At 44.6% G+C, this 23,127-nt stretch overlaps 1 protein-coding gene across 1 annotated transcript in view; it reads right to left on the bottom strand.

Annotated features, from left to right (window-relative positions):
- DCP1A (decapping mRNA 1A) overlaps positions 1 to 23,127 on the bottom strand; it is a 59,931-nt gene that overhangs the window by 20,442 nt on the left and 16,362 nt on the right. The window contains exons 4-6 of the mRNA XM_048490167.1: positions 13,016 to 13,082; positions 5,231 to 5,357; positions 1,121 to 1,222 (exon numbers count right to left, since the gene is read on the bottom strand). Coding sequence (XP_048346124.1) covers positions 1,121 to 1,222; positions 5,231 to 5,357; positions 13,016 to 13,082 — 296 coding nt within the window. The remainder of the gene's footprint in view (positions 1 to 1,120; positions 1,223 to 5,230; positions 5,358 to 13,015; positions 13,083 to 23,127) is intronic.

The raw sequence follows: 23,127 nt of genomic DNA, 5'->3' as shown, positions 1-23,127 counted from the left end.
TAATGTAACTGGGAAGTTTTCTTCTGGTTTGTTATACAAAAGGGATCACTTTTCTCCCAGCAGCCAAATCTATCTGAACCTGGAGAGGAGGTCCCTCCAATTCCTGGCTGTGCTTACTGACCAGAGAAAGCACTTTTTTCCTTCCTACTTCAAGATTTTTTCTATGTCTAAAGGCTTAGTTCATGATTAAGTGGCTTAGTTCTACCAGGAATTCATCTACCAGGTAGGTCAGGCAAGGAGGCATAGAACAGATTTTTATCACCTTGACCACATAAACAAGGTGTTTCGGTATAAGATGTCTAATGGCCCACCTCTCTCAGATTCCAGACACCTGGTATATACACACACCAGAAACAAGTGGAAGCTCTGCATGTAGAGCCAGGTGAGGAACAGGCGGACGGGTGGTCAACAGGAAGAAAGGGAAGTCTAACACTGCCATGGCTAGCTTAGTCACCTAACAGTACTAAAAGGCAGAGGAGATCATCCTTGAGAAAAGTTTAAGAACTGATGCATCCTTCTTCTGAAATTCTCTGGGTAGATAGGAGAAAAAAAATCTTAATGGTAAAGACAAAACATTCCCAAAGCTCTTTCCAAAAAATAATCTCTTATGCACCATTTTATTCTTCCACTAGATGGTACTATTAGTAGCCACAAATAATCACAGTAATCCTATAAGACCTGCTCACCATGTTATTGTTTTGTATCGCTCAATTTTAAATTTGTTTCTAGGATTTCTATTTTGTTTCTAAGTGAGGTTCTTTAGTTAACCACTAAATCAAACAACTGTCATTGTTCTCTTCAGCCAACATCTTCTATACTACTGTTTTGTATTAAGTCACCACGGATTTTGGTAACCCAGATATAAAATTATAAGCACAGGTAATTGCCAGTCGTACCCAGCACTGCCACAAAGGTTATCAGAGACAGGGTTAGAGCCAGCTGTGTGCCCCGCCCCACCCCACCCCACCCGCCTTAGATTCACAGTGTTTATAAAATACAGCAGTACTACGCAAGATACTCCCAAGGTCAAATGCGCCAGATCTCCATATCAGACCCAGAAAATGAACAAGCAACATACAGTAAACAAATGTCACAGGACTTTGGCTTGAATTGAACTTACATGGTCTTGCATTTGTAACACTGATGATCCAACCTCTGAAGTCTCCATATTTTCAGCTTTTGTGCTTGGTTGCATTCCACAACTTAAATCATTATTCTGAGTCTAAAAAACAAAATTACATAAATTCCTTAAATTCCAGCTCTCAGCAGACAGAGTTCATTTTTATATAATGCTAAGCAGTTCCCTAGCGGTACCTCAAAAGGCTCTACCCTGGAGGCAGCACTGTCCTAGCTTCAACTCCCCTCCTCGTTCTTCTCCCCTGATCATAAAGGCCACGTGTGCACTCCTGTGACACAAAACTGTATAGCCATGTCTATTCTATGAGAGACAGCAGTATCATGGCAAAGGAATCATTCTGTTGGAAAAGCTGGCAAGATCATGGATGTATCACCTAGCTTCAAGGTAATCCAGATCTCCAGTCTCTGATGACCTAAACACGTCCTTGCCATTTGTGATACCCAAGTGAATAAAGAAAGCATCAATGGAGTGTGACATCATTGTCATTACACAGTTAGATACATATCCTCTAGTGAAAGCCAACTTTTCTAAGGTGAGCAGGGAATAATTATAAAATCAGTTGTGTAGTGCAGATCCCAGCATGTTTCTAGACATTCGGCTGATGTACTAACTAAAATAAATGATGACTCAGCTTCATGGTTCAAAAGAGCTGCCACTTTAAATCTTTTCAATGTACCACTTAGGATGCATTCATTTCAGCAGAGATTCCACTCTGATACTACTGCTGGGAAAACTTCAAACTACATCAATGGTTAACAAATAAGACAAACAACATCAAAGGTTAACAAATAAGACAAACAAATTCATTGCCACCACAGAGCTCAACTGGAATTTACCAATGCCACTATTCCTTTATGTGCCAAAGCATCTATTAAGCATCTACTAAAGCAGAGGTCAAGCCCTGATTTCAGTTTCTTCATAACTGTTAGTTTTAAAACAAACTATGTACAGATTTTAAACTAATTTCAAAACAGTGGCCTTAACAGAAGCATATATTAGGTATTTTAGATAGATCAGTGGACAAGGAAGTTAGAATATTGTTTATATATTTACCAGTTGCAGCAAGAATCATATGGGCCAAGAAATGGAAGTCTGAAGAAATACCCACAATGTATGATTGGCCATATAAAGTTATGGAATTAGCCAAGTTGCAAAATTAACCAGTTACATTAAGGAGAAATGGATAACAAAGAATGGACTCTGTGAATGGATTATATTGAACAGAAGTTCAAAACCAATAATATAGCTTTAGGGTGTAAGATTTGAAAAGGAAGATTAGAGAATAAAAATACAAAATATGAGTAAAAATACTGCTTTTTTTCTCCATCTGTTTTTATTACTCTTTCAGAAGCAGGGATATGATAGTTAAACAGAAGTTTTCTGTAAGGAAAGTTGGAAGTGATCTATTTTAAGGATTTGTTTAAAGTCATAAAAACTGTTTCGTCTTTATATTATGGGACCTATATAATATATTGTTTGAAAAATAAAGATTTAATAAAAAACCAAAGCAAAACAGACGCCTTAAATATTCCTACCAGTTTTCCTGTTTATTAATCGTGAAGTATCATAACTATGTGCATCATATCACAGGATACAATAACTAAGATTTTGATGAGAGAAAAAATTAACTAAAAGGCATCCATTCACTAAACGTAAACAGGAAAATTACCAAATTCATTCACTTGTGCATATAGACTAGATGCTGAGTATTTTTGAAGGATTAAGCTGATTTAGAATCAAAGATTAAATCAGTCAGGCCGTTATAAAATCTCTTTTCTCACTCCTCTTCTGCCCTTTCTCACGCAGACTCTCTGCCAATCTCATGTTGGCTGCACAGAAGGATTATGTTATGATCCATCTGGAATGTGCAGGGACTATAAGTATTTTATTTCCTCAAATGCTAAAATGCTATTTCATCTGTAATTATTAAATGAAGGGTCCCAGGATAATTGGCAAAGAAATTAAGAGAAATGAAACACACCCTTCAATAATCACCACCACTGCTAGCGAACAGTAAGTAAAAGCAAATTACATTGATAATTAATAACTAAAGCATATTATAATGACAATAAAATAATAGGAAAGATCTAGAGTTAAACAATGCAAGCCACCAATCTACAGTAGAAAAATACATTCTTAAGGTCTGGGTTCTGGGACATTTTCTGCCAGATCTTTCTTTAAATGAGAATGCCTTCCTCAAGTGGAGAATGAATTTGTCTAATGAAGGAAGACTTCCTCTGATTTAAAAAAAATTTGATTGAAGGAAGACTCATTTCATCTGAGGAATACTTGGAAAGAAATTACAAGAGCTAATGCTAAACTCCCCTTTACTGTGAGTATAGATTATTTCAACTGGAAATACTACAGAGCTGCATATTTTGAAAGTATCACCTTCGATCACAAAATATAACAGCTTTAATAAAGGAGTATTGGTATAACTGTAGGAGTTACTCAAGGAATTGATCAGAATGCAACCTGAGTTTCCATTTCCTACAATCAGACTCCAGAAGTAGCATAACAGGTGAAAGGTGCTCTGAGCAGGCAGGGTGGTGTACACTAAATTAAATCAACCGTAATTCAACCTGTCCTATCTACAGAGAGGGGAAGATGACCCCACTGATTTAAGCAGAAATCAAGTTTTTGACAACTTTACGAGAGAGGCACATTTTGTCAATGTGGTTTTTGTTACAAAGCTGCCAAATTTTCAAGCATACCTCCTATGCCTTTGACAGCATCATAGTTTGACTTCTGTTTTTACCAGCTTCTCTCAGACTTTTAAAAAGGCCCCTTCTGAACTTTCTCTTTTTTTCATAGGAACACTTGTCTCTTCTCTCCTCCTTGCCCAGTTCCAGTTCCTTCTTTTCACCCACCACTGCCTGCAAAAGGAGCAGGGAAACAAGACTTGTTTGGGCTATCAGGAATGGCATGTGTGGAAGGAGCTGATTTTTATCCTGAGCATATCTTGGGGGTGGGGGTGGGGGCTTTCTTTCTCCATTTGACAGCCTGAGTAGTGACAGGGAGAACAATGAACTGCTGGATTTGTGTCCAGCATGCAGTAATAAAAGGCACAGGAAACATTTGGGAATTATACAGAATAAATCAGAATCTATAATTAGGGTTATTAAAATGTAGAATGGAGGAACTCCAGGCAAACATAAGATACTGTGGGAAAATATATTTGCGTGTTTTTTCCCAGATAAACTATAATTCCCTCCAAAATAACCATGAACTGCTCAAATATTCTCTCATAGTTTTACCTTGCAATTTTGCAGCAGCTGTCATTAGGGTACAATCTGTGTTAGTTTCATCTTGACATCATTATGCTACTCCTAAAAATAATCTTTGGAGGGTCTTTTAGTTTTTAAATCGAAAGCAAGTCATTCTAGCTTGGATAGACTTTAGTGTGCCTAAAACTGTTGTTCCGGGGAAGTTGAAAGCCTTTAGCATCTTGCCTCATGATTCAACATCCCCTGAAGCACTGTAAGATTGTGATGCACAGCCTATGATGATTCACTGCTCATTCTATTTCGCTCAGTGAGTTTGGGCAAGGAGAAAGAAAACAGATTGCTTTGTAGTGTAGGAACTCACAGGAAGATTCTCTAGAGACTCACAGGGAGTATTTAAAAACAGAGAACTTCAAATATTTTTCCTAAATTGTTTGAAGTTTAACCAAGTTTTTACAAATATGTCTGTAGTACAAGAGCATAAGGTGGACATGAGCTCTGGTCTGTTTTTAAAGACAACAAAAGTAAAAATAAAAGTTGCAAAAGCCTATTTCTGCTTTTTGTAGTGTGGTACATGGTGGAAAATGCTTAACTATTGTCAGGGAAACTGGACGCTACAGGCCGATTTTGCAAATGCTACAGACAGGAAAAAGAGTTTATATAAAGAAGAATGGATGCCTCAAGCAAATAATGACTGAGGATGTATGAAGAGACAATTATGAAGAGACAAGCCCGCGGGACAGGACTATACTACATACCAGAAAAGGGAACAAGAACCTGATGTGGCTAGACTTGGGCTCAACTGCACGCAATTTCTAGTGCAGTCTTTAAAAGAAAAGAAAAAGAACGACACACACATGTTCCTTACCCGGTCATATTCCACCTTGGCTTTGCTAAGCATCTCTAGGATGTCAATTGACTTGTTTTCACTGCAACCATTAGTCCTCCTTGGGCTGGTTCTGTCCTGTGATCTCTGAGCTTCTTCCTGTACTACTCTATAATAGAGGAAAGAAGGCCGCTCATGATTTATAATTCTATTATGCATAAAGTTATATGAAAGTACTCTATTCAAATTAAAAATCTGAATACATGTGTGATGAATGCTGAGCTTCAGAGCAGAAAATGTCATTTCATACATGTTAGGCTATATAACAAACAGCTCATGGGAGAGCCAAAAGGTGCTATCATAACAATCACAGAAGATGTCAATCACTCCATTCTACAATGGAAAGAGAAGCAGAAGTGAGACATAGGATCTACCCCAGAAATTCATTTTACAACAATTGAAAGGTTTTTGTAATTCAGAGTTCACTTCATCAGATGCATAAAACCTTAGTCGGTTAGGAAGACATATTTATACCAACAGTGTAAAGGATTCAATGGTGTTGATGTTCAGAACAGCCGCCTGGCCTTGACTGAATTCCATAACCCGGGCGATGGGCCAGCATCTGCGGCGGAGACTCTGGTGGAGGCCTTATCTCTTCGAGAGAGATGAGAACTCCGTTCCCATGAGAAACCGGGAGGGGGGATGGGATGGACAGAGTTATAACCTGTGCTTCTGGCGGGAGACTTTATTCCTGCCACGTCGTGTACGTGAGCTTTCTAGGATGTCTGAATAAACGGTCTTTTACACCAAAAAGCCTTTTATTTCTGCTTCTATGGAATTCCTTACATTGTGGCAGGAATCTTAGTTCATCTATCTTCCCAGTGTAGCGGACCTCTGGTGTCTCGGCATGGAGAGGTTGAATATTCCTGAACCTGTGGAAGGTGCGGTAGCCCCCAAAGAGGGCTCCGAGCTTTCCCTTCTGGATTTGGAGGAACCGGCGGGAGAACGGGTCTCGCTGGTAACTCTTTCCCGTCCTCGTATCAACACGAGTCTTCCCTTACTCCGTTGGGACGAGGGACGAGGAAACGATCATGTGGACTTGCATGAGTCGTTTGGGGCGCTGTCTATGGATCGGGCGCCTGTGGATCGGATACCTACCCGTTTCCGTGTGGATTACAAACCTCAGATGCAACCTGTCACGGAGGAGATGGGCCTGACCACTTTTCATGCGGCAACCCAGGAGTCCATTGAACGATTCCTGGACTCGTATTTTGATGATGCTCCCAAGAATCCACCGTGGCATAGTACTGGGGCCCGTCCTAAGACTACCGTTGAAACCGGGACTATATCGGGGATTGGGAGGGGTATCCGTACCAGCTTCCGATCGGACCCCCCTGATCCCGGATCAGCAGCTGCACCTGAGGCGCCCCGTGGAGCCGCCGGTGGACACGAGGTGCTGCATTCCGATGAGGAGGAATCCGAAGAAAGCCTGCCTTCCCATCCGGACCTATTTCCCCTCCCGTCAAAAGAGAGCTGGGATGAGGAAGTGGGCCGACTGCGAGATGCCCAGGAAGCATGAGCCTGTGAACGCCAGCTATGGGAAGAGGAACGGGAGCAGCTGCAGCAAGAGCGTGAAAACCTGCAAAAGGACCGGGAACAGCAGCGCAAAGAAATCCAACTCGAATTGGACTGTGCCAAAGACGCGTTGCAACGGCAATATATGCAGAATCTATCGGTCCATGATAAGGTCCTGGAACACTCCAAACTGGACTTAGAGCGTCAACGCGAAAGCGTTAAGGCCATGCGTGCGCAAAGTGAACTAACTGCAGCTATTCAACGAGACGAACTGGCCAAACTGGAACGAGAGAAAGCAGCTTTGCATGCGCACCAAGATGCCTTGACTCGCAAGGAAAGAGACTTAGCCGCCTTTGAAAAGGAGCTGAAGAAGCAGCAGGACAAGATGCCCCAAGCTGGAGTCTACGCCGTTACTGGTACAGCCAACGCCAGAGGGGCGACGCTTCTGGGTCCTGCTACTCGCGTATCTGCCACCTTCCAAAGACCTGCTCCCACCAGAGCACCAGCGGCGCCGGCGTCGGTGCCCCCACCTCCACCGATTCCGGCTCTCCCTGCGCCGCCGCCTCAACCTGCGCAACCGCTGCCCCAGCGGGCGCCGAGGGCCGTGGAGAGAGGATATTACAGACCTCCAATACCTGCCCGTTTCGATGGGACCGCTTCCAAACTTCCCTACTTCATCCTGCAACTCGATGCCCACATGGAGGACTATGACGATTTGTACCGGTCTGAACGCGAAAAAATACGGGACATCGGTTCCGTCTTGGATGGAGCGGCAGCCGACTGGTTTGTGACTCTTTTTGACCTGCAAGTGGAGGATACTCGCACGCGGTGCTCATACGTTCCTCCAAGCCTTAAGGGCTCGCTTCCAAGATCCGGGTGCTGAAAATGAAGCCATCCGCACCATCAAATCTATTCAGCAAGGCAACCGCTCCTTTGCCGAATTTGCCCGTGAATTTCGTGCGGCGGCTGCTCGACTCTCCTGAGTGGCCTCAGCGCATGAAATGTGAATACTTCTCGGATGCCGTCGACGGCAAACTGCAAGAAACGGTGTTCCTTATTCGGATCCCACGCACTATTGCTGAATGGATCGAATTAGGATCTCAAGTGGCGTCTCGTTTGGATTACGCTCGCGCCGGGGGCCGCCCACGCCCAAAACCCGCCGCTTCGACCACCGCTGCGACTCGCAAGCCAAGCCCAGCAGCCTCTACGGAAACCACCTCCGGCGCCGTCGCCGTTTGGGATTGTGTCTTTACTGCGGGGGACCGGGTCATCTAGCTGCCAACTGCCCGAAAAACAGAAGCCAACCGCCCGGCTGCGCGCACCCCATCTGCCAAGCCACCACGTAAATCCGGGCCGCCTCCAACGGGCTCGTCTAAGGCGGATTACCGAAGGCGACCCAGAAGAGGGGAAGCAGCTGTTTGCCTCTCTTCAGCCCCCATGGATATGGGTTCGACTCCAGATGCGGTGAGTGAAGGCAGCGCTCCCATTACGATTCAAGTGATTCTGGCCAACGCCGCTAAGCACACTCGTATTATAGCCTCAGCCCTTGTAGATTCTGGGTGCTCCCATTGCTTAATGCGGCCCCAAGTGGCAGAGGAACTTGGACTAGACCGAGTCCCCTAGCTAAGCCCATACCGTTTCACCCAAATGGACGGCAGCCCTCTCGGGGCCGAAGGACCGGCCCAGTTCAAAACGCATAGCGGTTCTCCTCGCTGGCGCTGACCATTGGGAGAAAATTAGTTTTATTCTGGCTCCAGTGGCCAAACACTCCATAGTCCTGGGCATGCCATGGTTGTTGTTGCATGAACCAAAATTCATTTGGAAAGAACGGATCTTAGAATTCACTGACCCTCCCTGTGGAGAACACATGAATTGGGGGGAAAATTCACCTCCTAATGACATACACCCCCTGGCTTCGTCAGCGGTGCACGCTCCAGTTGCTCCCGAATCTACCGGCATTCCACCGGCTTACCAAGATTTAGCCAGAGTATTTCAGGAGCAAGAATGCGATCAATTGCCACCCCATAGAGACACTGACTGCAAAATCGTATTACAGCCAGGGCTCAACTGCCCAAGGGTAGAATCTACCGCATGAGTCCCAATGAGGAGAAGGAACTTCGTGCCTTCTTAGACAAGAACCTTGCTTTCGGCGGGTTCATACGACGAGCTACCAAACACACGCATGCTGCTCCTGTATTATTTGTTAAAAAAAAGGACGGGTCTTTAAGGCTCTGTACGGATTACCGAGGACTCAATGCGGTTTCCCTGTCCAATAAATACCCTTTGCCTTTAATCAAGGACCTTTTAGATGCATTGGGCAAGGGACGCATTTTTACTAAGTTGGACTTAAGAGAAGCTTACTACAGAGTCAGGATTGCGGAAGGCTATGAACATTTGACTGCATTTAACACAAAATTTGGACAGTATGAATACTTAATAATGCCATTCGGGTTAAGTGGGGCCCCGAGCTTTATGGCCCTCCTCAACGAAGTTCTACATGCTTTATTATACAAGGGAGTAGTGGTTGTACTTAGATGATGTTTTAATTTATTCACAAACCATGGAGGAGCATGAAGCCTTGGTTCGGGAAGTATTAAAACGCTTGCTCAACAACTCCCTCTTTGCAAAACTTTCTAAATGTTGTTTTCACCAATCCTCCATCGACTATTTGGGTTACGGATCTCTTCGAGGGGCTAAAATGGATCCTGCTAAGATTGAAGCAGTCCTCCAATGGCCTGCCCTACCAATCGGAAGGAACTCCAGTCTTTCCTAGGGTTTGCTAATTTCTATCGTGACTTTATACCCCAATTCGCTGAACTGACTCTCCCACTCACAGACCTCTTACGCACTAAGGGTAAAGACCCACAGGCTGCCAAGCCCGGGGCCCCCCTTTCTTGATCTAAAGAATGTCAGATAGCCTTTCAACATTTAAAATCAGCTTTTACTACCGAACCTATCCTAAAACACCCTGACCCAGATCTTCCTTTTGTGGTTCACGTGGATGCCTCGGACAAAGCGCTTGGTGCAGCCCTGTTGCAGAGAAATAAAGATGATAGGCTTGTTCCGTGTGCTTATTTATCAAAAAAATTCTCCGGTGCTGAGCTCAACTGGACTGTAGGGGATAAAGAGACTGCGGCCATCAAAGTAGCGCTCTCCACTTGGCGCCACTGGCTGGAGGGGCTAAACACCCCTTTCAAGTGTGGTCGGATCACAAGAACTTGGCAGCCCTTTCCACCCCTCAAGATGTCCGCAAAACAACTCCGTTGGGCGATTTCTTTTCTCGTTTCTCTTTCACTGTCCATTTTTCCCCCGGAAAAAACCAATAAACTGGCTGATGCGCTCGGCGCCTACCCGGGGAGGGTGGAGCTGCCTTCACGGGATATCCAGCGCACTGTTCTCTCCCCTCCCAATTGGGGCTGGCTGTCACTTTCGATCTCAGGCGATCCACTCCTCCTTCTCCACCCATTCCCAGCCTGATCTCTCCTTTCCTACGAGAACTTCGAGGAGGCGGGGCTGCATGAGCCACCAGCGGAGGAAGGTGACTCCCAATTACGCCTGGAGAATGGTGTTTTGGAGGCTGGGGGATTGTTGATGCGATGCCTCCCCTCAGTAAGCAGGTTCTCGAGGCCTGTCATGATGCCCGCTTCGGCTGGACATTTTGGCTTCCTTAAGACTCTGCATTTGGCCCGCCGTCAATTTTGGTGGCGCGCGATGCGCAAAGACATTGAGACATATATCAAAGGTTGCTCTGTTTGTGCGGAAGCCAAATCCGTTCCGGGAAAACCCCATGGTCTGTTGAAGCCTCTCCCGGTGGCCTCCAGCCCTGGGAAGTCATCTCCATGGATTTTTATTACGGATTTGCCAGAAAGTCAAGGCAACACGGTCTTGTGGGTGGTGGAGGACTTATTTTCCAAGCAAGCCCATTTCATCCCATGTGCTTCCATCCCCTCCGCTCCTAAGTTAGCGCGTCTGTTCATTCAGCAGATTTATCGTCTACACTCCGCCCCCGTTAAGGCGGTGTCCGACGGCGGACCCGAAATCATTTCAAAGTTCTGGACAGCTTTCCTGGGCTTGTTGGGAGCCGTGCCGTAAGTAGCCGCCCCCTACCACGTTCAATGTGGCGGTGAGTCGGAGAGAACGAAAAGAACCCTGGAACAGTATTTAGGTTGTTACACCAACTATCACCAAGACAACTGGTGCGAGTTAATTCCGTTTGCAGAATACGCCTACAATAATGCGGTTCATAGCAGTACAAAAAAAAACCCCTTCGAAATTGTGTCTGGTCGGTCCTTCCCTCCGTTACGCAACTACCTGCAGAAGCGTTGAATCCTCCAGAGTTCCAACAGTGGATTTCATCTCTGGCCGAGGAGGGGAAAGCGGTTCAGACCGCCTTACAGCAGGCTAAAGATTCCCAAAAACTTCAAGCGGATAATCACCGCTGGGGTTTCCCTTTACGTGTGAAGCCTGGGTATGTTGTCTACCAAGAATCTCAGAGACGTACATAAATTTTCAAAACTGGGCAAAAGATTCGTGGGACCTTTTAAGATTACTAAAGTGATTAATGATGTCACTGCCCGATTAGACTTGCCTAATTCTCTAAGTAATATCCATCCTGTCTTTCATTCCAGTTTGCTCAAGGAGGCTCCCGTTTCCGATGCCTGGCACGACCCGCCGGAGAGACCCCCGCCGACTATGATTGATGGCCACAAGCATTACGAAATTGACGCCATCCTGGACTCTCGTTTTAATCGCAAACGCTTGCAATATTTAGTCTCTTGGGTGGGATATTCTTCTGGGTATAATCAATGGGTTTATTCAGAAAATATTGACGCCCCTTCCCTCATTTCTACTTTCCACCGCACCTTTCCGCACAAACCTGGGGGGGAGAAGTGTTTCTTAAGGGAGGCAGAGTGTAAAGGATTCAATGGTGTTGATGTTCAGAACAGCCGCCTGGCCTTGACTGAATTCCATAACCCGGGCGATGGGCCAGCATCTGCAGCGGAGACTCTGGTAGAGGCCTTATCTCTTCGAGAGAGATGAGAACTCCATTCCCATGAGAAACCGGGAGGGGGGATGGGATGGACAGAGTTATAACCTGTGCTTCTGGCGGGAGACTTTATTCCTGCCACGTCGTGTACGTGAGCTTTCTAGGATGTCTGAATAAACGGTCTTTTACACCAAAAAGCCTTTTATTTCTGCTTCTATGGAATTCCTTACAAACAGCTGCAAATCACACAAAGGGAGATGATACAAAACATTTAAAACAAGATCCAGTCAAAACAGTAATCAATCTAATGAGAGTGTGAAGACAACTCCTAAACTTAGGCTGACTGGCAAAATAGATCTACCAGTAATTTAAGAAAATACAGAGTAAAATATTATAAGCAGGCCCAGTTAGAAATGTATTCAATTGTAGCAAAATTAACATCTGTAAGGGACAGGATATGCTATGATATCAACACCCACAATGAGTGAGCAGTCGTTGTTCAAACATGGGAAGGAAGGACAGATATAGAATTGAACTTCTGGCTGGAACCAAATTAGGCAATTTCACACTGGGGTTCTCCACTTGAAATTCTTCTAAAAGTCATCAATCACCTTCAGATCAGCAACAGAATTCCCTGGAAGATTAAAATACTCACTTGCTTTTGAATAGTGCTATTTTTAACGTCTATTGTTTTGCATAGGGATTTACTATTAATCCAAAGCAGAGAGCATTGTTGATACATGATAGGCATAGTTACATTAGAGAATGAGATGGTAAAACTAATGTTATTAGGTCCTGTGATCATATCGTTTGATTTACATCCAGCATTCTCCACATTACATCTGATTTTATGTTTATTCTACTTTGCCTATCAATCCACACTTGTGAGTGGTCCTCATCCACTTGGCTTGTGACTGGGTCTCTCTTGTAACATTGTTCCTGCACCATCACACCTGTTGTCTGCAGCTTTTAGTATACATTTATCAGTCTAGTGGATGGTAAATTTTTACCCATGAACACCTATTCTGGAATAAATTGTTAATTTTTAAATGTTCTGTACAAACTTTAATAAAATGGGTTCTCATACATTGCACCTTGTTAAGGGGAGCTTGTTCTAAAAACAGAATTAAGGAAACCTGAAAACTAGGAAGTATTGCAAATAATGGTATTATATAATCTGACAGAAGTATGATTGATAACAAGTTTGAATAGTTTCACTACTGTGTTATAAAATAGGCCAAGCAATATTGCAACCTTATACTTACTTAGCCATGAGTTTTGCTATTCGATGACAGTCATTCTTGTCATAGAACCAGATACTGTAAATTGACACTAGAAAAAATATTTTGAAAAAATATTTTAACAAGAACACCAAGTAAATATTAAAAGAAGCAGGATGCTTAAGTTCTCTTACCATCATTTCTCCAAGAAAAAGTAATACTACTGTGAAATTCTAAATACTTATAATAGCAATAATAGTTATAATAGTCAATCAAATAAACATTTGCTATTAAAAGTTGTAAATGATCATTAAACTCTTGTCTTGATTAACTATTGGTACATTGAACACGTTAAATACAACTTTGAAAAACTAATAAAAATAGATATACCTTTTTTGCTCGATTCAAAATGGCCCATCATTTTGAAGGCACAATCCACTTTTGAATTAATGGGATATTTAAAACTTAAGAGCTTCCATTCAGTTGGCCATGCTTTCCAACCCCACTAAACTATTTAGTTACAAGTCCATTACCACCTAGATCACTGTATTTTTACTAGCATGTCTCTATTCAAAGATATAGTTTGTCTCCGCACAAAAGAAGCTGCTTTTCTACTGCTCTTCTTTCTACCGAAGGCCCATTATGCACGGGCCAATAAACACAGGTTAAGGATGGGAAAAACCCTGTTTTGGAGGGGAACTTCGCACAGATCCCACCCCTTAAGAGAGTCTACCCCGTGTTATTTCCTTGAAAGTGTGTTTTTTTGAGAATTGCACTATTTGCGAGTCTTTTTAAAAATCCCGGGTTGCAACCACTTGCGAGAGAATGACCAGCCAGGAGGCACTTTTTTTGGCCACGCTTTCCTCCCCCCCTCCAATTTTCTGGCTTACATCTGTGTAGCCACACATGTGCAAATGGTTGTATCATGATATGGTGAGACGTCAGCATGGCTGTGGGAGTTCATTTGTGCATGCCTGCGTAGCTACACACCGGTGGGAGGCAAATAAAAAAAAAGACGCACCTCCGTGCAAAGGCGCAACAGCAACCCGCATTGTTTCCATGGGCTCCAATCGCTGACTGCACGGATGCATGTGAACGTGAAAACAGGAAAGTGGGTTACTTTATCCCGACTGCAATCCACTATACATTTGCTGTGTGGAAAGGGCCTTTAGGGCACTAGTGAAGTCTCAGTTTATACAACTTTACGATTTTGAATAATCAAAGTGCCTTTTCCACACATCCTAGTTAGGTTCTTTCCACATACCTAGACTCCACATGCTTTTTTATGGCGTTCAGGACTATCTGGGGGGGGGGGGGGGGGACAGGGTGTTAGAATTCAGGTGGATGCAAACCTAGTTTCAGTACTGTCGATATCAAAAGCTATTTGGGATTCAGCAACCAACCCTCTCCACAGCTCTGCCTTTTAAAGAAAAACTTTAACTCATCTCAAGATACTATAACTCCTGAGTATCAATCATAATGTTCATCAGTCATCAGGACAGTGGGGGTAGAGTATTTCTTCTCTGACTTAAAAATGAGTATTTTTCTGAATATCCGGGCAAACCTGGATATACAGGAACCACATTTTCGTGGATGATTCCATTTCACTGCCACAATGATAGGTATTTAATTATTAACTTTACTATTAGAATTACAATGTTATTAGGAAAAATTGGTAAATTCACTCAAAGGCTTTCCCTAATTGGGCCTCAAGAAAACACAACTCCCAAAAAATATGTCAGAATATTTTTTTTTCAGTAATTACATTTTTCTCTTGCTTGGAAAGCAACTGGTATTGTATTATGTTTTTGCTTTGTAAGCTGCCTCAAGCAGGTCTCTGGAGATATAGCATATAGGTTCTCTATATAAGCCCTACCAAGACTATTAAAATTTTATTTATCTCTCAGAATGAATGTTTTCCTAAAATAAGCCTGGGGAAAATTTTGAACACTTAGGAGACTTCAAACAGCACACAGATTTGCTTCATGAACAAATTATTCATTTATGCATACAAACGTGTTCCCACACAAAATGTGAACAGTCAACGAATATCACATAAACAAGTAAATACAATCGTGATTCTGCAGCTGGCAGATTTTCTGGAGTTGTCAAAATTTTCTTAGATGCAATATGGTACAGTGCCATGTTGAAAACGACAAAAATTTTCATTTTATTAAGAGTCTACTGAGTTTAAAAATTCACATTTCAGAATTCTTGGGCAAATTCTACCATACCTAGCAGTATACAAATACTTAAGACAGAAAAACAAGATTTAAATCATCCAGCCACTTTATTAAAGACCTTGGCTATCTTAAAAATTTAATTCAAGGTCACAATAAGAACTATGAACTGCATTCTTATTAGAAAACGTAACAGTAGAAATGAAAGGGCTATTGTAATAAGTCTACCACTTTAAGAATGGCACCAATCACTGCATAAGAAGAAGAGTTTGGATTTATATCCCGCCTTTCTCTCCTGCAGGAGACTAAAAGGGGCTGACAATCCCCTTGCCCTTCCCCCTCACAACAAACACCCTGTGATGTGGGTGGGGCTGAGAGAGCTCTGAAAAGCTGTGACTAGCCCAAGGTCACCCAGCTGGCGTGTGTGGGAGTGCACAGGCTAATCTGAATTCACCAGATAAGCCTCCACAGCTCAGGCGACAGAGCTGGGAATCAAACCCGGTTCCTCCAGATTATATATACGAGCTCTTAACCTCCTACGCCACTGCTATAGGTAAATGTATTAATCACAAAACTGCATAGTATTACAATGTTTTTCTTGCAAACCAATACTCCCCTCAAAGATTCTTTTTAAAAGGGAGACTTACCACTTGTGCATTTCAAACATATCATTATTTTATTACTACATCTAATAATATAGTGGAAGGCTCAATAGGGAAAACAGCAAACCCAGCTACCCAAGGGAGGATTTTCTGCATCTACTTAGGGAGTAGTATGCAGAAAAACAATACTATAAGGAAGAGAAAACATTCAGGCATGTTTTGAATGAAGATTGAGAATGCTCCAGGAGACACAAAACAGCAACTGCACTGACAGCAACTAGGCAGGGGAACAGAGCAGAAAGAGGAAATGCTCAAAATCATGCAAAGAAGGAAATAGGCCTGTAAAAGACATCTTGCAGGAAGAGCTAAAGCAGTGGTTCTCAACCTTCCTAATGCCCCGACCCTTTAATATAGTTCCTCATGTTGTGGTGACCCCCAACCCTAACATTTATCCATTTTACAGATGGAGAACACTGATGCAGAGTCTCTTAGGCGACCCCTGTGAAAGGGTCGTTCGACCCCCAAAGGGGTCCCGACCCCCAGGTTGAGGACCACTGAGCTAAAGCAATGTGCTGTTTTAAAGGCAACAACTGAAAAGGCAGGATGGGTTTGGATCAGATAGCCAACATTAAAAGGATATTTAATTTAAAAGAACACAAATTTATGGACTCTAGGAGTGCATCCAAAAGTGCTGAAAGAACTCTCTACAGAGCTTACTGAGCCTTTCTCAATCATCTTCCAGATATCTTGGGGGATGGGAGACGTGTCACAAGATTGGAGGAGGGCAAACATTATCCCCATTTTTTTTAAAAAGGGAGGAAGGATGACCCAAGAAACTACAGGCCAGTCAGTCTGACCTCTGTCCCAAGGAAGATACTGGAGCAGATTTTCAAGGGATCAATTTGCAAGCATCTGAAAAACAACTTGGTGACCTAGGGAAGTCAGCAGAGATTTGTCCTTAACAGGTCCACCAGACTAACCAACAGCATGGTGCAGTGGTTAAGAGCACTCTAATCTGAGGAACCAGGATTGATTCCCCGCTCTGCCACTTGAGCTGTGGAGGCTTATCTGGTGAACTAGATTAGCTTGTGCACTCCAACACATGCCAACTGGGTGACCTTGGGCTAGTCACAGTTCTTCATAAGCATAAGCATTTTATTGTCATTGTGCACGCAGCATTCCTCGATGCACACAATTTCAGACTCATACCCCATCCCCACTTTCCCCTTCCTCCACCCATCCCTACACAGCCCCAAACACATCAACACGAAGCCGCAGAGTTTAGCATAGCCACAGCTCTACAGTAGACGCTGTCTCTAAGCCTTTTTGTCCTAGTTTTGATAGACCTGTATCTTCAGAGCTCTCTCAGCTCCACCTATCTCACAGGGTATGTGTTGTGAGAGGGGAAGGGAAAGGAGATTGTAAGGCCCTTTGAGTCTCCTTACAGGGGGATATAAATCCAAACTCCTCCTCCCCCTGATGTCCTGGAGAACTATGGACTGGATACTAGGATAGTTAGGTAGATAGGAAATTGGTTGGAGAAATGCATTCAAAGAGTAGCTGTCAACAGTATTTCATTGGAATGGAGGGAGGTGTCCAGTGGAGAACCACGGGGCCCGGTACTTTTAAATATTTTTATAAGTGAGCTGGATGAGGGTGTGGAGGGACTACTCATTAAATTTGCAGATGATACCAAATCAGGAGGAACAGCAAACACTCCAGAAGATACAGACAGAATTCAATGAGATCTGAACACACTGGAAAAATGGGGAGATGTGAACAAAATGCAATTCAGCAAGTGCTGTGTTGTACATCTGGGTAAAAAAAAAAGGAGGAACATGTGTATTGGAAGGGGGATAACTACTCAGTAGCAGTGTATGTGAACAAGAACTTGGGGTACAGGTGGACAGTATTAAATATGAGCAGCCAGTGTGATGCAACAAAAAAGGTTAATGGGATCTTAGGGTGTATCAACAGAGGCATAATATCCAAATCGCAAGATGTCATAGTCCAGCTGTACACTGCATTGGTCAGGCCTCACCTGGAGTATTGTGTACAGTTCTGGAGGCTTCGTTTCAAAAAGGATGTGGACAGAATGGTGTGGGTGCAGAGGAGAGTGATGAGGATGTTTGGGGCCTGAAGACCAAGCCCTGTAAGGAAAGGCTGATTTGGGAGAAGAGGAGATTGAGGGGGAACACGATTGCTGTCTTTAAGTATCTGAAGGGCTGTCACTTAGAAGAGGGCAGGAAACTGCTCATGCTGACAGCAGAGGATAGGACTCAGAATAATGGGCATAAATTACGGGGAGAAAAGTTCTGACTAGATATTAGGGGGAAAATTTATAACAAGAGTTGTGCAACAGTGGAATCAGCTGCCTAGGGAGGTGGTGAGCTCCCCCTCACTGGCAATTTTTAAGCATGGCTGGACAAACACTTGTCTGGGATGCTCTAGACTGATCCTGCATTGAGCTGGATATGGCCCCTTCCAACTGTATGATTCTATGGAATATTAAATTATAGTATGCGCATAAAGTTATTTAGGATGGAAACCTTTTCCTTCCCCAGCTTCAGATTTTAGACTGACTGAAGAAAAAAGAAATTTTGTATTATCTTCTTCCCTCACCCCACCTGCCAAAGCTCCCTTTTACCTCACTACTGTACCTTTCACATTACTTGGAATGTCCACACAGGTTCTACCTCCTGTACCAGTCATTTATTTTGCCAGGTGTGCAGTGCTACAGTAAGCTAAGATAGCTACAATTTCTACTGGCTTACCTTCAATTGGAGGAACAAGGCTATGATTTGACAGCAAAAGGTAAGAGAACCCTAGAAAGACAGCTTAATGGAGTAAACTACAGTCGGCAAGCAAATTGTTCAAGGCTGTCCGCTGAGGCAGAAACAGGCCTGCATTCAAAAGTTTACCCTGTCTGACAACATATCAAGTAGTCAGTATTTCCTATTAACTATGAGCCTCAGGGAGTTGCCCCGAAAACCCATCAGAACTGTTTAAGATGAAAGGCACATTATCAAAGTTGCCTAAAAGATTACCCATAAGTCAAGAGCTCTGAATTTAGAAACAGACATGTTATAACTTAAGACACTCCCTTCCTAATATCTCTGAATAGAACTAGTATTTACTATGCAATACTACCATATATACTCACGTATAGACTTTTCCAGCACATTTTTTATGCTGAAAAAGCCCTCCTCGGCTTATATTCGGGTCTTATACTCAAGTATATTTGGTATTTATATACAACTGTATGTGCTATAGCTGAAGCTCTGAATGTAAGGAATTCCATAGACGCAGAAATAAAAGGCTTTGGGAGTAAAAGTCCATTTATTAAGACATCTTAGAAAGCTCAAGTACACGCAGTGGCAGGAATGACACTTCCCGCCAGAAGCACAGGTTATAATACCAGTCACCCCATCCCCCCTTCCTGCTTCCCATGGGAACAGAGGCTTCATCTCCCGCGCAAAGATAAAGTCTCCGCCGATGCATCTGGCCCATCGCCCGGGCTGTGGAATGCACTCAAGGTTACTTCACCATCAACACCATTGAATCCTTTACACTCTGCCTCCCCTAAAGAAGACCCCTTCCCCCCAGGTTTGTGCGGAAAGGCGCGGTGGAAAGCAGCAATAAGGGTGGGGGCTTCAATGTTTTCGGAATAAACCCATTGATTATACCCAGAGGAATATCCCACCCAAGAAACTAAATATTGCAAGCGTTTGCGATTAAAGCGAGAGTCCAGGATAAGCGTCAATTTAAGTAGTGCTTGTGGCCATCAATAATAGTCGGTGGGGGCCTCTCCAGTGGGTCGTGCCAGGCATCGGAAGCGGGAGCCTCCTTGAGCAAGCTGGAATGGAAGACAGGATGGATATTACTAAGAGAGTTAGGCAAATCTAAGCGGGCAGTGACATCATTAATCACTTTAGTAATCTGAAAAGGTCCCACAAATCTCTTGCCAAGTTTGGAATATTTATGCACGTCTCTGAGATTTGTAGATAAATACACCCAGGAGCCCACACGCAGAGGGAAATCGGCGGTGTTTATCCGCTTGCAGTTTTGGGAGTCCCTTTGCTTGTTGTAAGGCAGTCTGGACCGACTTCCATCCCTCGGCTAGGGATGGAATCCATTGTTGAAATTCTGGGGGGTCCAAAGCAGCTGCGGGTAGTTGTGGCAACGGCGGGAAGGAGCGACCAGACACAATTTCAAAGGGGGTTTTCTTTGTACTACTATGAACCGCATTGTTATAGGCGTTACTCCATAAGCGGAATAAGCTCGCACCAATTGTCTTGGTGGTAGTTGGTGTAACAACGTAAATACTGCTCTAGGGTTCTGTTAGTTCTCTCCGTCTCACCGTCACTTTGAGCGTGGTAGAAGGCGGCAGGCTGACCCCAACAACCCCAAAAGCGCTTTCCAGAACTTTGAGATGAATTGGGGGACGCGGTCGGAGACCACCTTAGCAGAGGCGGAATGGAGGCGGTAAACATGTTGAATAAACAGCCGTGCCAACTTAGGGAGCGGAGGGGATGGAAGCACATGGAATAAAATGAGCTTGCTTAGAGAATAAGTCTACCACCACCCACAAACCGTAATGCCCTGGCTTTCGGGCAAAACTTTAATGAAAACCATTGAGATGACTTTCCAAAGGCGGGAAGCTACCGGGAGAGGTTTCAATAGTCCATAGGGCTTTCCGGGATGGTTTTGGCTTCTGCACAAACCGAGCAGCCTTTAATGTATGCCTCAATGTCTTTGCGCATTGCGCGCCACCAGAACTGCCGGCGGGCTAAGTGCAGAGTTTTCAAGAAGCCAAAATGTCCAGCCGAACGGGCATGCGTGGCAAGTTTCAAGAACCTGCTTGCGGAGGGAGGCACGTACCAACATTCCCCTCCGCCAAACTCCATTCTCCAAAGCGCAATTGGGAGACTCCGTCGGCCGCTGGAGGCTCATGCAGCCCCGCCTCCTCCAATTCCCGAGGAAAGGAGAGCGAGACTGGGAGCGGGGGGTGGAGGAGAAGTGGGCGTTTGAGATGTCGGGTGACAGCCAACCCCAACTGGGAGGGGTAAGAACACAGTGCGTGGAATGTCTCGTAAGGCAGCCCCACCCCTCCCCGGGGGGCCGCGCGAGAGCGCGTCAGCCAGGTTGTTGGTTTTCCCAGGGAAAAAATGAACTGTAAAAGAGAAGCGAGAAAAGAAATCGACCCATTACTTGAAGTTGTTTTGCGGACATCTTGAGGGGGGTGGAAAGAGCTGCCAGGTTTTTATGATCCGACCAAACTTGAAAGGGGTGCTTAGCCCCCCTCCAGCCAGTGGCGCCAAGTGGAGAGTGCTGCTTTGATGGCCGCAGTCTCTTTGTCTCCCACAGTCCAGTTGAGTTCGGCACCAGAGAATTTTTTTTAGACAAATAAGCACACGGAACCAGTCTACCATCTTTATTTTTCTGCAACAGGGCTGCCCCAAGTGCTTTGTCCGAGAAGCGTCCACGTGAACCACAAGCGGGAGATCCGGATCAGGGTGCTTTAGGATAGGTTCGGTGGTAGCATGAATTTTAATAGTTGAAAGGCTGTTTGACATTTCTCAGACCAGAAAAGGGGGGCCCCGGGCTTGGCGGACAGTGGATCTTTACCTTTAGTGCGTAAGAGGTCTGTGAGAGGGAGAGGCAGTTCAGCAAATTGGGGTATAAAATCACGATAGAAATTAGCAAAACCAAGAAACGACTGGAGTTCTTTGCGGTTGGTGGGGCAGGCCATTGGAGGACTGCTTCAATTTTAGCAGGATCCATTGTTAAGCCCTCGAGAGATCCGGTAACAAATAGTCAATGGAGGTCTGATGAAAACAGCATTTGGAGAGTTTGGCAAAGAGAGAGTTGTCAAGCAAGCGTTTTAATACCTCTCGAACCAATATTTCATGCTCTTCTATAGTTTGCGAGTAAATTAAAAGCGTCATCTAAGTATACAACCACTCCCTTGTACAGTAAATCATGGAGAACCCGTTGATAAGGGCCATGAAAGCTCCGGGGGCCCCACTTAACCCGAATGGCATTATTAAAAACTGAAGTTCTCCAAACTTTGTGCTAAACGCAGTCAGGTGTTCCTTTCCTCCACCACTTCTGACAATATAATAAGCTTCTCTCAAGTCCAATTTAGTAAAAATGCGTCCTTTGCGAGTGCATCTAAAGGTCCTTGATCAAAGGCAAAAGGATATTTATTGGACAGGGAGACCGCTTATTGAGACCTCGATAGTCTGTGCAAAGCCGTAAAGACCCATCTTTCTTTTTTGACAAACAAAACGGGAGCAGCGTGTGTGTGTTTGTTAGCCCGCCCGATATGAACCCGCGAGCAAGGTTCTTATCTAAGAAGGCACGAAGTTCCTTCTCCTCATTGGGACTCATGCGGTAGATTCTACCCTTGGGTAGTTGTGCCCCTGGTTGTATGACAATTTTACAGTCAGTGTCTCTGTGAGGTGGCAACTGATCGCATTCCTGCTCCTGAAAAATCTCTGGCTAGATCCTGATATGCAGGTGGGATGTCAATAGAATCGGGAGCAATCACTGAGGAAGCCAGAGAGGGGTGTGTGTCAGGAGACGTTGGGTTTTCTTCCCAATTCATGTGTTCACCACAGGGAGGGTCAGTGAATTCTAGGATCCTTTCTTTCCAAATGAATTTTTGGTTCATGTAACAATAACCAAGGCATGCCCAAAACTATGGAGTGTTTGGCCACTGGCCAAAATGAAACTAATTCTTTTCTCCCGAGAATGGTCGAACGGAGGAGAGAACCCGGCTGTGTTTTTTGTACTGGGCGGTCCTTTTCTCCGTTTCGAGGGGCTGCCGTCCATCTGGAGTGGAATGGTATGGGCTTAGCCAGGGGAATTCGATCTAGACCCTAGCTCCTCTGCCACCCAAATGGGGCGCATTAAGCAGTGGGAGCAGCCGGAATCCCACAAGGGCTGAGGGGCTATAATGCGAGTGTGTTTAGCGAAGGGTTGGCCAGAAATGCTTGAACGGTAATGGGGCTGCCTTCACTCACCGCGTCAGGGAGTCGGACCCATGTCCATGGGGGGGCTGAAGAAAGGCAAACAGCTGCTTCCCCTCCTCTGGAGTGTAGCCTAACCGGTCACCCGGCTTTTAGAGCGAGCCAGTGGGGAAGGCGGCCCTGACCTGCGTGGGTGGTTTGGCCGACGGAGTCTTGCTGGAGTTGGAAGCGGTTGGTTTTGCTTCTTGGGACAGTTGGCCGGCTAGGCCTGACCTGGCCCTCCGCCCAGTAAAGAGCACACACCCAAATCGGGCGGCGGCCGTTCAGAGGTGGTTTTCGGTAGGAAGCGGCTGGAAAGCTTGGATTTGGTGGACACAGTAGTGGTTTTAGGAAGCGTGGGC

The sequence above is a fragment of the Sphaerodactylus townsendi genome, linkage group LG03, assembly GCF_021028975.2.
Source record: "Sphaerodactylus townsendi isolate TG3544 linkage group LG03, MPM_Stown_v2.3, whole genome shotgun sequence".
Classification (NCBI taxonomy): domain Eukaryota; kingdom Metazoa; phylum Chordata; class Lepidosauria; order Squamata; family Sphaerodactylidae; genus Sphaerodactylus; species Sphaerodactylus townsendi.
Note: the sequence above shows the minus strand (reverse complement) of the source record. Positions and strands in the feature narration are given on the sequence as shown.